At 43.2% G+C, this 12,534-nt stretch overlaps 1 protein-coding gene across 2 annotated transcripts in view; it reads left to right on the top strand.

Moving 5' to 3' along the window:
* The window catches only part of PEAR1 (platelet endothelial aggregation receptor 1), a 311,694-nt gene that overhangs the window by 276,218 nt on the left and 22,942 nt on the right, over positions 1–12,534 (top strand). For both annotated transcript variants that reach the window (XM_085639753.1, XM_085639752.1), the window contains exons 15-18: positions 931–1,059; positions 5,191–5,319; positions 8,524–8,652; positions 9,848–9,976. In XM_085639753.1, coding sequence (XP_085495879.1) covers positions 931–1,059; positions 5,191–5,319; positions 8,524–8,652; positions 9,848–9,976 — 516 coding nt within the window. The remainder of the gene's footprint in view (positions 1–930; positions 1,060–5,190; positions 5,320–8,523; positions 8,653–9,847; positions 9,977–12,534) is intronic.

Genomic DNA, 12,534 nt, shown 5'->3' with positions numbered 1-12,534 from the left:
TAACTTAAAATAGTAAATCAGGTAAATTTCAAAATATATATATATATATATTTATATCTGTCTCCAAACTCTTGTACATCCACCGAAAGTTAAACTCGAGCCCAGCTTCTTCAAGCATGAAAGTATTTATTTAAATAAACATGAAGCAAGCAAAACGCCCGACGCGTTTCGGTGCAGCCGCACCTTGGTCACGGGTCAAAGAAACATTTGTCCAATCACTAAACATATAGTGCAAATTTCATCAAAATAAATGTAGGACTACTTATCCACATGTCAAGGAAAAACTAATCTCCATTTTGGAATGGTTAAATGAAATGCATTTCTAGCAAAAATAACCACATCACTTCATGAAACTAAACAATAACTTGATCCATGAAGTGTTTAGTTGAACTGATCTACATCGCGTCGGGCGTTTTGCTTGCTTCATGTTTATTTAAATAAATACTTTCATGCTTGAAGAATCTGGGCTCGAGTTTAACTTTCGGTGGATGTATGAGAGTTTGGAGACGAGTATTAGAGGACGATGTTGGAGAAGGGGTGGAAAGGTTTCAAAATTGTAGGCAATCAGGAGATTTATGTTGCTATACAAGTGACCTGAGGAGACATCATTTATCTCTTTTTCCTGGTTGAATGACTTCCCGCACTGACATTCCATACCTGTGACCATGTCCATTCCCTGCCAGGCCCTTCTGAAGAAATTGTCAGTAAAGATATCTCTTTGTTTCAACTTTCACAAATACAATGAAGCATCATAAGGTTCTATAAATAAGAGTGTGGCTTGGTTCCTTAGTAATCTACCCACACTGAGTTTGTTGGGTTACTCATTGGCTTGATTAGACCTTCTCTAACCTCAAATACCTACTGTGAAATGACTTGGTCTTGGAATATGATGAAAATGTGATCCGTGTATTCTTTGTCCCCCTCATTCAGCTTGCCTGTTTGGCAGGTATGGTAAAAAATGTGCCGGGATTTGCAAGTGCTCCAACTTTTCAACCTGTGACCATGTGGACGGCTCGTGCGATTGCTTCCCTGGGTGGATTGGTAGTGACTGCTCTCAACGTAAGTTTCCAGTATAGCTTTTTATTTCATAACTTTAACGGGGGGTTCGGGGTAGCTTTAAATCAACCTTTCTTTAATGATATCACTGGAAATAATGTTTTATATGTACTTGGTGTTCTCATCTGCCCCTGAGAAAGATTTGAGTCAAAATGAAATCTGTGGAACCCGATGACATATAATATGAACCACAACAGCCTGTCCATTCACCTACGGATGGCAATACCAAATACTGAACTTGCGCCTCATAGTTTTCTCTCAGTTCCCATAGTTATTCCCTAGTCACGTCTGTGTATTTTCATTATATAGCACAATCCTAAATACAAAGCATGAAGTGATTTGCAAAAGATGTGGGCAGAATGTCTTCAAATGTTCCTATTTCGTTTGGGGCATATTTACCATTCAGTTGTGTTGCCCTTGCAAGGGGGTGCAAGGGTGACGAAAAGACAAAGTTAGATTTAACAAGCCATGCAAGGCCACCTTGTGTGGCCCAGGGTGGCTGGATGAATCTAGAGTAACGCAATGCAGCAAAAAGCGCTGCATTGTGTTACGCTGCCCCAGGGAAGCATTCCATGGGTGGGGCATGGTTGTTCCCTCTCATCCACCTATGGATTTTAGCACATTTCCAGATTTACCATTACCATTTCTGGAAGGCTTGGGAATGCGTCAATGGCTAAAACACATTAGAACAGCCAATAGCTCTAGCATAGGCAAGACCTATTGGCTTTGCCAATGCTTGTTAGGTCGGGCATTAGCCTTTCAGCCAGCCCTCTTCATCCAAAGGTCTGTTGTTGCTGTTGCAGGGTCATTCACATTTTTCTTCCACCCACTACACCATGCAGCATGGGACAATGGGTCAGCCCATTTCAGCCACTGGCTGACTTCTCTGTGACTGACGGCATTCTGGCCTCTCATAAGGGGCACATCCACATACAAAGTAGCCATCAAAGCCAGAACTACTGTGTCAGTGTGCTTTCTGAGGAAACAATTATTCTTGCCTTTTATGAAAAGGAGGGCCTGGCAGCTTCCCCATCAATAAAGGTTTGCATAAAAATGACAAAACAAGCACTAACAAGGCCAAAAGTCTGGCAGCCAACACCTAACGTATTGTCTTTGAAAATGCTTGTTATAGGTCTGGGATTAGCCAAGAATGTTTATTTTTAAAAACAAAAGTATATTACTCCTGCTTATTTACAAGGGCCTCAGTCAGCCCTCTTCATCCATTGGATGAAGGGCGCTGAAGCATCTGCTATAGTGTCATCACATTTTGCCTCCACCTGCCACAGCACACAGTATGGGACGCAGGGTCAGGCCACTTCAGCCATTGACCTGCCTGACTGTGAGTTACATCATCCTGCTTTCGCACCATGTACTCATCCACAGAATAAAAAATCCCCTTTCTGTGCTGGGACTACTGGTGCATGGAGTGATTTTACACTTCAAAACATTTATATATATCTTGGTTTCTAGACAGTGCTTGTTTGACTTTGACCAGAAACTGGCAGCTCTCATAAAATTCGTACCAGGCCTCTTGTGTGCCGCGTGGTCTTCATTAAAAAAAAGTTCACAATGAAAATAAGCACTGGTAAAGGCAAAAAGGTTGCCAGCCAACCCCAGACTTAAAGTTTTTGCCAATGCTTGTGTTTGTTAAATGCATACTATTAAAAAGATGCAGGCCTTTCTGTCCTTCTCTGCTGATTTTCTGTAAAGCCTGGGCTTTCCTTCTCTGCTGATATTCTGTAAAGTCTGGGCTTTGCCTTTGCATATATGTTGGTATTTCTCAAAATGCTTCTCTCCCTTCTCTTTTTTTTTTCACTTTTCTGTCTGCATTTTGTTTGACTTAACATCTCTGTTCAGATCACGCCTTACCAACCTCGTCGACACTTTTTGAGTCAATTTCATTACTTATATATCATGTTCAGATGTGTCCATTCTCAGACTCCCTTAATCTGATGGATTTGCTGAGTCTACACATGACAGCTCTTAACCTTTCTTCTGCGGGTCAAGGTCTTCTGAATAAATCCCGCCCCTTTTGTGCCCCATTCCATTAGTAGTCCTTGCCTCGTTATAACCTTAAAGTACGACTCTCTTCATCTCTTTCTGTTTTCAAAAATTGCTCAAGTGCAATCCCCTTAGACATGCTTGTCCTCACTAATATTCTTGCTAATGTTTTTTAAAATTATTTGTTATTTTTTAGGCTGCTCTACTTATGTTCACAATGTTCTTCCCATCCATGTTTTGTCCTGGCCTATCACTTTTTCAGATTAGTGCTTTGGATAAATCAATTTACAAATTCAATAAATGAATGCACACAATTTGACCTCTACGGGACCCAACTAAATCACTATTGCAAGGCGTGCACCACATCATCAATACACACGTTGCATCTGTACGGTATATGGTTGCGGGTATACATACTATTATACGTGCATTCTGGTATTTTCATTTGAAAACATATAAAACACAGAAGATATGGTGCGCTGTGCCTATATATATTATTTAGCAAAGCGCTAGAATTGGACTCACAACTTCTCAGCAATGGTTACTCTAAACTGAACAATCTGTAAGATGACCTCTGGGCTTGAGCAGCTCACTGGCTGTAGCCACTGAGCTCAATGGGTGTAAGCACTGAGCTCACTGGCTGTAGGCACTGAGCTCAATGGGTGTAAACACTGAGCTCAATGGGTGTAAGCACTGGGCTCAATGGCTGTAAGCACTGGGCTCACTGGCTGTAGGCACTGAGCTCAATGGGTGTAAGCACTGAGCTCACTGGCTGTAGGCACTGAGCTCACTGGCTGTAGGCACTGAGCTGAATGGGTGTAAGCACTGAGCTCAATGGGTGTAAGCACTGGGCTCACTGGCTGTAGGCACTGAGCTCAATGGGTGTAAGCACTGAGCTCAATGGGTGTAAGCACTGAGCGCCTGCACAGTGAGAGCAGCTTCTCTGGAATGCCGGAAATATTCGTTTGAGGATTTGCCATGGACGTCATCTCCAGGGGTGGCAACTGCGACCCTTGCATACCCCTTGCTACCCCTGGCACTGCTTTTGCGACCCCTGGCCTCAGAGGTGGCAAGATCAGTACCGGGAACACAGGGGCAGGTCTTCCTAATGGACGCGGGTTGGAGCTTCACTTGTCTGGCTTCTGTCAATTTATTTATTATACAAATAGTGACTAATAGTATTAATTATTAGTGTAATACAAAATGGAGTACATTATCTGGAATATGACCCTATCTGGAAGCTAAGGTAAGCAAAAAATGCTGTTAAATATAAGTTGTATGCATGTTTGCGGGTGAGAGTGTGTTTATGTGTGTGAGATTGTGTGAATGTGTTAGTGTGTGTAAGCATGTGTTTGTGAGTCAAAGTAAAGGTCAAATGGCAAGCAATGTCACTTCCGCTACCCCTGGCATTTTGGTGAATTGCGTCCATGGATTTGCCCGCCTACAGCGCCCAGTTTTGAAGGCGTTTATGGTAAGGAATTACTGGGTACTGAGGGAAGGAACAGGTGTGACATCCTTTGGTTTGCTGCTAAGGTGCTAGCACCCACCTTGCTGAGCTGATAGGCGACTGGAGTGTAGCAATGTTTTAAAAAAACATACTTCCTGCAGCATCAATGGTGGTGAAAAGGATGAAGCCCACGCGCTTCGCGAGTCACACTGTCTTCATTCACACACTGCAGGCTTATGTGTATCCTCTCAGTGTGGGGTGGGTGGAGAGACCACCATGGTTGATGCTGCTCACCCGTGGTGGAGGTGGGCCAGCGTTGTATCTCCAGTGCTTGTACAAGGACAGGGGCAGTGTGTGGGCAGCACCGCATACCTCAGAGTGCTGCAAAGCTGCCTGCCCACACTGCCCCTGCACTTCTACCACAAACCCAGGAGTTAGGAGCAAAGCAGTGTGTCAGGCCTGGCTCCCATCCATCAAACCAGTGTGCAGCCCCACGCTCCCGCGAAAAGGGAATGGGCCACAATGCAACCCACGACTAGGCCACGCAGACCCCCAGGGGCAAGTGGACCACAGGTTAGGAATCGCTAATCTAGAGAGATGATTTGTAATTATATTTGAAAAGGCTAGAAATGATGTTCGAGGTTCTTGCATAGTAATACTAATCCTGTTATTCTCATCTCTTCCAGCCTGTGAGCCGGGATTCTGGGGAGTGAATTGCGCTGACACCTGCCTCTGTCAAAATGGCGGCCATTGTAGTGCAGTGAACGGGGAGTGCACCTGCCAGCCAGGGTGGTCCGGCAGATACTGTGCTCAAGGTATAGTACATGGAGCTTTGCAACAGTTCTCCCTAACCTACTTCCATTGTGTAACGTATTCCAAGATCCATCCATAGCTGTCTCTTCCCATCTGTGTGTGTATATATATTACCTACTGGCGGTCGCCAGTAGGTAGTTATAGTTAGGACCTATTTTCCATAGGATATATATATATATATATATATAGACTCACACACACACACATCTATTAGTAAAGTGCATTTTTCTAACACCAAGGAGCTAATAATAGTGAGAGTTGTCCTAACGGCTAGGGCGGTCGACCCCGAATCTGGGGAACTGGGTTCAAGTCTCGGCAATGATGCTGAACATCCTGTGATTCTGGGCAAATCACTTCATCTCCCTGTGCCTAACAAAAAATGAATGTGTCCTCATGTAATGCAACTGGTGCTATGTAAAGCGCTCTGATACCCTATTCGGGTCAATTTCGCGCTATATAAAATTCTGTAAAAAAAAAAAAATACAGTGATCAGACTAATATGTATTTTTAGTTGAAAGCTTTCAATTTCAGGCGTCCTTTTTCTCAGGTGAAACAAAGCAGAATATATGGGTAACCTGTTTTGTCAAGTTGGGTCTTATCTGCCATGCTGCTGGGCTGTGATTTTGATATTTATATAAAGTAGTTCTGACCAATGACAGGTGCCCTGTTAGAACCAGAAATCTGAATGAGAAGGAACAACAGAGAATCTGTGCCTCTGTTTCCATGCATTAAAGGGCATCATTGTCAAATCCTGGAGCTGGTATGTCTGTTGAGTACCCTTCTTGATTGCCGAAGAAAAAGGTAACTCCCACAAAAACCCAGTGAGATGCGCCAAGAGTCTCTTTAAAAGGGTCCAGGTTATGTGGAAAAATCCAAAAAGGGGAAACAAAATCACCTTTGGCAGTCCTGTAGTTCTTGGCGAAAACAGCAGCAAGGCATCAAACCTCTCCTGTCACCAGGAAAGAAGGAAATAAAAGGCTGATTCAGGAGTAGAATCCAGAAGGTAAATGATCAATGTTGTAAAAAACAAATTCAGGTGCAAAGATTGCGACAGAAAATCAGGGAATGGAATGCGTAGCAATGTTTTTTCCTCTCAAAAAGCCTTCTTTAGAGCGGGAATTTCAGGCATCCAGTGGACGGACCACCATCTTGAGATGGGCTTTTATAAGATATGTTTCCGCCCCTTTCCATGAACGCATGGCATTTATTTGAGAATGGTGAAGCCCAAGTTTGACATCCTGCATGCTGTGGTGAATTCTGTAGTCCTATCTTCAACCCCGGCATGGTTTTTTACAAGACACAGTCACTCATGCAGTCAGATATTGTTTCTTGCAAGACAAGGTGACTTTATGAGCTTCAGATGTTACAAATGACACACTATTAACATGGTTTAAACCTTTTACCACTTTTGATGTCCAAGAATGAGATATGCTTTCGAACTCCAGACTCAGTTCTCAGGATCCTTCTCTAAATAGGATGGTGATAGATATTCTCTAAAAGATAATTATATTAAAAGTCAGCACCCTATGCTTCTCACTATAGACCTGGTATTTCATTGTGTTCAGAAATGATTATTTGAAATTGTATGATGTTGCACTGAAATCCAACAAATATTGAAAAACAGGTCTCTTATCCCAAATATCCTAAAAAGGGTTTAAGCAACTTCAAATCTTGATATAAAATATCTGTTTACTCCAAATGTACTAGAATCAAATGAACAATTACAAGACACAACTCGTAGTCCTTCCTGAGTTTAACTCTCTTGATTGCAAACCGGTTACTGGCGCAGTGTGTGGGCATAGCATTTCGCGCCTGTATAAATCACTAGTGGCCAATACACCAGACCCTTACTGACACTTAGGGCTAGATGGGAGGAGGATTTGAGTGGTCTGCAAGAAGTCAAATGGACAGAGGCGAAGATGGCCCGTATGGGCTGGTTATCTCCATGTGCCTGACCCAATTCCGAATTTTTCATTGAATCTGCTATTCCCCTGGAGCTCCTGGGCCGTAGTGTCTACGTTGTCGTCTCTCCCTGGGTTCCCTATATCATGTACTGCTGGAGCGCCTGTGGCAAGGAGGTACTGGATGGGGATTAATGACAGGATGTGGTGGGTGCTGCGTCTCAGGCCGGAGCTCGACCCTAAAGTTATGTTGCTGGGGATCATGGATGAATTGGGTGGGCCCCACACCACATGCACCCTCCTGGCTCTGTCATATCTGGTAGCCAAAGGTGTTCTGGCTTAGCACTGGAGGTATTAATCTGACCCCTCTTCCATGAGTAGTAGAGACGCATGGATTACTGTGCGGTAATGCAAACATTGGTGTACAAAGCACATGGGGTCTCCCTCAAGTATGACCACATATGGGTGCCACGGAAGGGTAATGTCGTTAGTACTGACTAAACGCTCCTTGGGGACATTGGAGATGCACCCCGCCCCACGGGCCGGCAGGGATCAATGGCCTGTGGCCCTCTATCATTTTTCAAGTGCCCTCTGCAGAGCCCAGAGTGTGCCTCTGTCAATGTACATTGTTGCTGCCCACCTGGAACACTGATAGTGTGCTGCTGTATGTCTTCTCTATTTATTCTCCTATGTGCAATAGTTTTGCCGCTAGGGCGACAAATGTGACTGCATTGTTGGTCTTTGTTTTTTGTTTTTCTGCTGCATATTGAAAATCAATAAAATATGTTATTAAAAAAACAGAATCAAATGAACATGTTGATAAATCATGAGGCATCCTGGAATATAAAAATTGTATGTGAAGTAGGTATCCATTCTCATTTGTGTGCGGGGCAAAATTGCTGTGCTACAACATACTGTCTGGGCATGTATGGATCTATTACAAAATCTCAACAATGGGTAATTAAAAACACATTATGTCATGATCCTTCTTTACTGTGGTCTCCCAAATGGTAATTTTCTAGGCATGGAATTTGACAAACTATGTTTATCCATGGTGGTCACGGATCCTCATGGTTTGACCATGTTTGTAACTCCTCATTTGACCCAGCTAACCACTACTATTTCAACATGCTGGGCCTTCGGATCAAATAACCCTGCAATTGGTATATGTGTTGGTCACAAAATAAACATCCATCTAGGCGGTGTTTCACAAAAATGTGCCTTCTTAGTAAGGAAATTCATGTGCTCTCCAAGCCTGTGCACTTACCTTCTTGGCTGACTGGCTAAATTATTTTCTGTTTTCAGCCTGCAGTCCAGGATTTTATGGGGATAGCTGTGCCAAGTCGTGCAAGTGCCAGAACGAGGCAGAGTGTGACCATGTGTCCGGGAAGTGCCTTTGTCAACCTGGATACCGCGGCATCATCTGCGAAGCCAGTAAGCAATCACACCCTCTATCAAGAGTACTGTTTCTATGCCAGGTAGTTTCTACTCACATTGATGGTCATGCCTCCATCAGTTCAGCCACCGTGCTAAACACTTGATCAGAGCAGTGCTAACTTATTTCTAGAATTCACACTAAAACACCTTTATAAGGAGGTTATCCAGATGAGCTGAATATAGCTGCCCATTTGTCGTTCCATCACGCCACTTTGTCTATCCTCAATCACACTTCCACACTTTATGTGGTAAACTGAGATGCATGCTATTTACATTACAGGAAAACTGAGGGGCATTGGCCATCATGGCTAAACGCCTCTCTCCGCCACTTCGGAAATGCAAGGCTGCACTATATTTACAACGATGTGGTGCAGCCTTGCGTTTCCCCCTGTGCTAGTGCTACACTTAGCAGTGTAGCGCCAACGCAGGCACCCCTGCACCATACTGCAAGGGTGTCTGCGTGCAGGGGAGGATTGTTTATGTACAGGAAGGTCCCCCTTCCTGCACATAAACAATCTTTAAATGCCATTTTGTCACTTCTATGTGTGCCGCTTAATGCAGCACACATAGAAGTCACAAAATGGATTTTTTTTAAAGATTGTTTATGAACATAAACAATCCAATGCATTTTGCTTTTTCCATGTGTGCTGCACAAGGCTGCACACGTGGAAAAAGCAAAAACAAGGAGAAATAATGCACTTCTCTTCGTTTTGCCAACTTAAGATCAGGATTTACCTGGTCTTAATTTTGGTGCTGCCTCCTATTTACGCCCACCGCAACACCCACTGCCCAGCCGTTTCACGCTAAGCATTGCGTGAAAGGGGGCCTTATTTACAAGGCAGCGGTAAGCCACGTAAATAAGGCAGTGCCCCTATCGCCACCACAGCGTCGTAAAAAGTGACGTTGTGGTGGCAAAAGGGGCTTTTACATATGCCCCTAAGTGTCAAAAACCATCCATGTATAAGATACGGATGATTTAAAACTTGACTAGCTCGTTATTATAATATGTAGGTCCTAAAATATATTATTCAAGTTTGTAATTAAGTTAATAAAATATGCCTGCATTTTTGTTCAAATTATATAAAATACCAACAATTTGTCATTCAGTGGAAATGCTGAACATCTGAATGCAAGTAATTTGATTTATGTTGTGACAACATGATTTCAGTGGAGTTGTTTTGTTATGCATTAGAGTGTCCAGCTAAAACCTTTGGACTCCACTGCCTGCACGCCTGTGATTGCCTTAATAATGCCACTTGTGACCACGTGACGGGAGGATGCCACTGTGCCGAAGGATGGGGGGGTGCTCAGTGTCAAAAAGGTGAGTAAATCAGCAAACAGTAAATCACAGGGTTATCATCTCTCTCTGCACATTTTTGGTTTCCTTTCTACTTAGTGCAGAGGAGTGAAGTCGGAATTTATTTTGAGAGAAGTATTTCAAGTTACCATGCCAAATGTTGATTAGGTCATGAGAATAAGTGATTTTGGAATGTTGGTCGACAGCAAATGAATATCTTTCTTAGTGTACATTTCTTTTTTCCTGGCATTTAATGCTGAGGAGCGAAGTTGAAAGTCATTTTGGCTCTAGTCTGTTTCAGGTCATCCCAAATGTTCATCATCTCATGAAGATGAGCGATTTTGGAATCTTGGTCGCCAATGCAATATGTTATATTGAACACCTGCATGTCTACAGTTGACATTTAAGTGAAAAGCCCTACATGCCTCACTTCAAAAAACAACTTCCTTAGCAGAGATGTCTCTTCTTCTCGCTACATTCAGGTGCCTCCTGGCAAGCAGACACCATACTGAAGCTCTCCTGCTGGGAAAAATGTATTTGAAGATCACTGTCAGGGGGCAGCAATTGTAAGTGCCTTAATGTACCAACCATCAAAGTCGCTACAATGGCCTGCCCCTGAAAATGACAGACAACACAAGAATTCTTTGGTCTTGCATTCCTCAGTGCACAGAAAGAAGAATTCTCGTACCTACTGGGCACAATAATGCAAATGGAGATGTACTACAATATGTACTATGCTATGCCGTATTTACAGCTGTATGTTGTTTCTTAGTATAAAATGAATAAAGATTATTCACCAAAAAAAAGAAAGAAGAATTCTCGTTATGCATGTAATTTCTCCTGCATTCCATCCTTTTTCCCGTCCGTGGCAAGCACATACAAAAATGGAAAAATTGCCCAGTTTTGCATCCACTTTCCGCAGATGGAAAAAAGGAAATTATGCCTACACACAAGCGACTTGCAAGAAACTGAAAAAGACAGAGTTTTGTAATATTTATTCAGAAAAATTATATGGGTATATGAATTATCGCCAATCTGAACAAGTGCTGCAGCTGGAACATTCACCCAAATTTCCGTCAGATATGTAAACTGCTAATGCTAGGGTTGTCAATGATCTAGCAATTTTTTGTTAGGATATATTACAGGTGTAATGCGCGGTTTGGGGCTTATTTACGAGCCCATTGCACCGCCAGTGCGCCACTTTTACTGATGCACCGGCAGCGCAATGGGCTTACCCATATTTACAAGGCAACGTAAAGTCACCCTGCGTGACTTTTTATGGCCTTGTAAATATGTTTCCATTTCACGCACAACTCTGCTTGAAAAGGGAGTTCCATGGGTGTTGCTGTGGATGTTACCATGCAACTAGACCCCTTCCCAGATTTACAACATTTTGCAATCCTGGGAATGCGTCAGAATCTTACTCCTCCCCAGGGGAGGCGTACGGAAGCGCAATTCTCCTTGTTTTTCATTCTGCAGCACGCATAGAAAGAGGAAAATGCCTTTAGTGATTGTTTTTGTGCAGGAATCTGTCCCTTCAGTGCAGGCACCCTTGCAAAATGATGCTAGGGTGTTTGTCCGCTGATGCAGTGGAGGAGAACAGGAATGCTCCGTATCTTGTAAGTACAGCGCATACCTGCCCTTTTATTTTGACGCACGAGGGCGCAGCAGGAAGGCTTGCTGTGCTGCCATGCATCAAAATATTGTAAAGGAGGCCCTTTGTTTTTAAAGTGCAGACTGTCAGCATAGCACTGGAGACAAAAAAGGCTCTCCAGGCAGATGTTACAACAAGCCATTTCAGAAGATATGCCTGCTCACTCAGATGTAGGTGAATTTGCTACATTTTAAATCAGTTTTTGTAGGGTGTACTGGAGGTTGGCTCAGTCTTATGGTAACTACATGATATGACATAGCTATGTAGTTGGATTCTTTGTCTAGCGGAAGAAATGTTTCCAAGCCGGAGCTCTTTCAGGTGTGTTTGCGTACATCTTTCCAAGGGAGGTATGTTCCCTTCGGTTGGATTGTTGACTCCAGGCAGCACTGTCTTGTTCCTATGCTAATGGACATACTACAGTGCTCTACCTTTCAACATGCGGCCAACCACAGGTGATCTTTGCTTGAGCTTGCTTTGGAACAAGTATTTGACTTAGAGGCCCTCCCTCTCACACAAGGTGAAAGGAGACCAGACTGACTCATTGTGAAATTAAGAAGACAAATTGGCTACAGCTCTGAGTATTCTCTTCACCAGTGAGTAGTCGGAGTTTACTCTGGAGTCTAACATATCTCCAGAGGAACAAGAAGGGATAAGACATTTCCTCAGGCCATCTAAGAAATGTTCCATTTAGCCTCACATCAGCTTCAAAGCATGGAGGCTGCGACATATAAGTGCAATATGGTCCAACCTAGGAAAAAACTGCACTACACTACTAGGACTCTTAAACCTGCATGCACCATGGCTTGATCCCCAGATGATAAAACAATACTCTTTGAAACAGTCATTAAACTGAATGAAATTAATCCTGGCTCACCAAAACGTACGGTGAGGGCTGGTATCCTCCCATACACAGGGATCTTAAAAAAAG

Source organism: Triturus cristatus, chromosome 12, assembly GCF_964204655.1.
Source record: "Triturus cristatus chromosome 12, aTriCri1.1, whole genome shotgun sequence".
Lineage (NCBI taxonomy): Eukaryota > Metazoa > Chordata > Amphibia > Caudata > Salamandridae > Triturus > Triturus cristatus.
The sequence above is the reverse complement of the archived record's forward strand: the minus strand, read 5'-3'. Positions and strand labels throughout refer to the sequence as shown.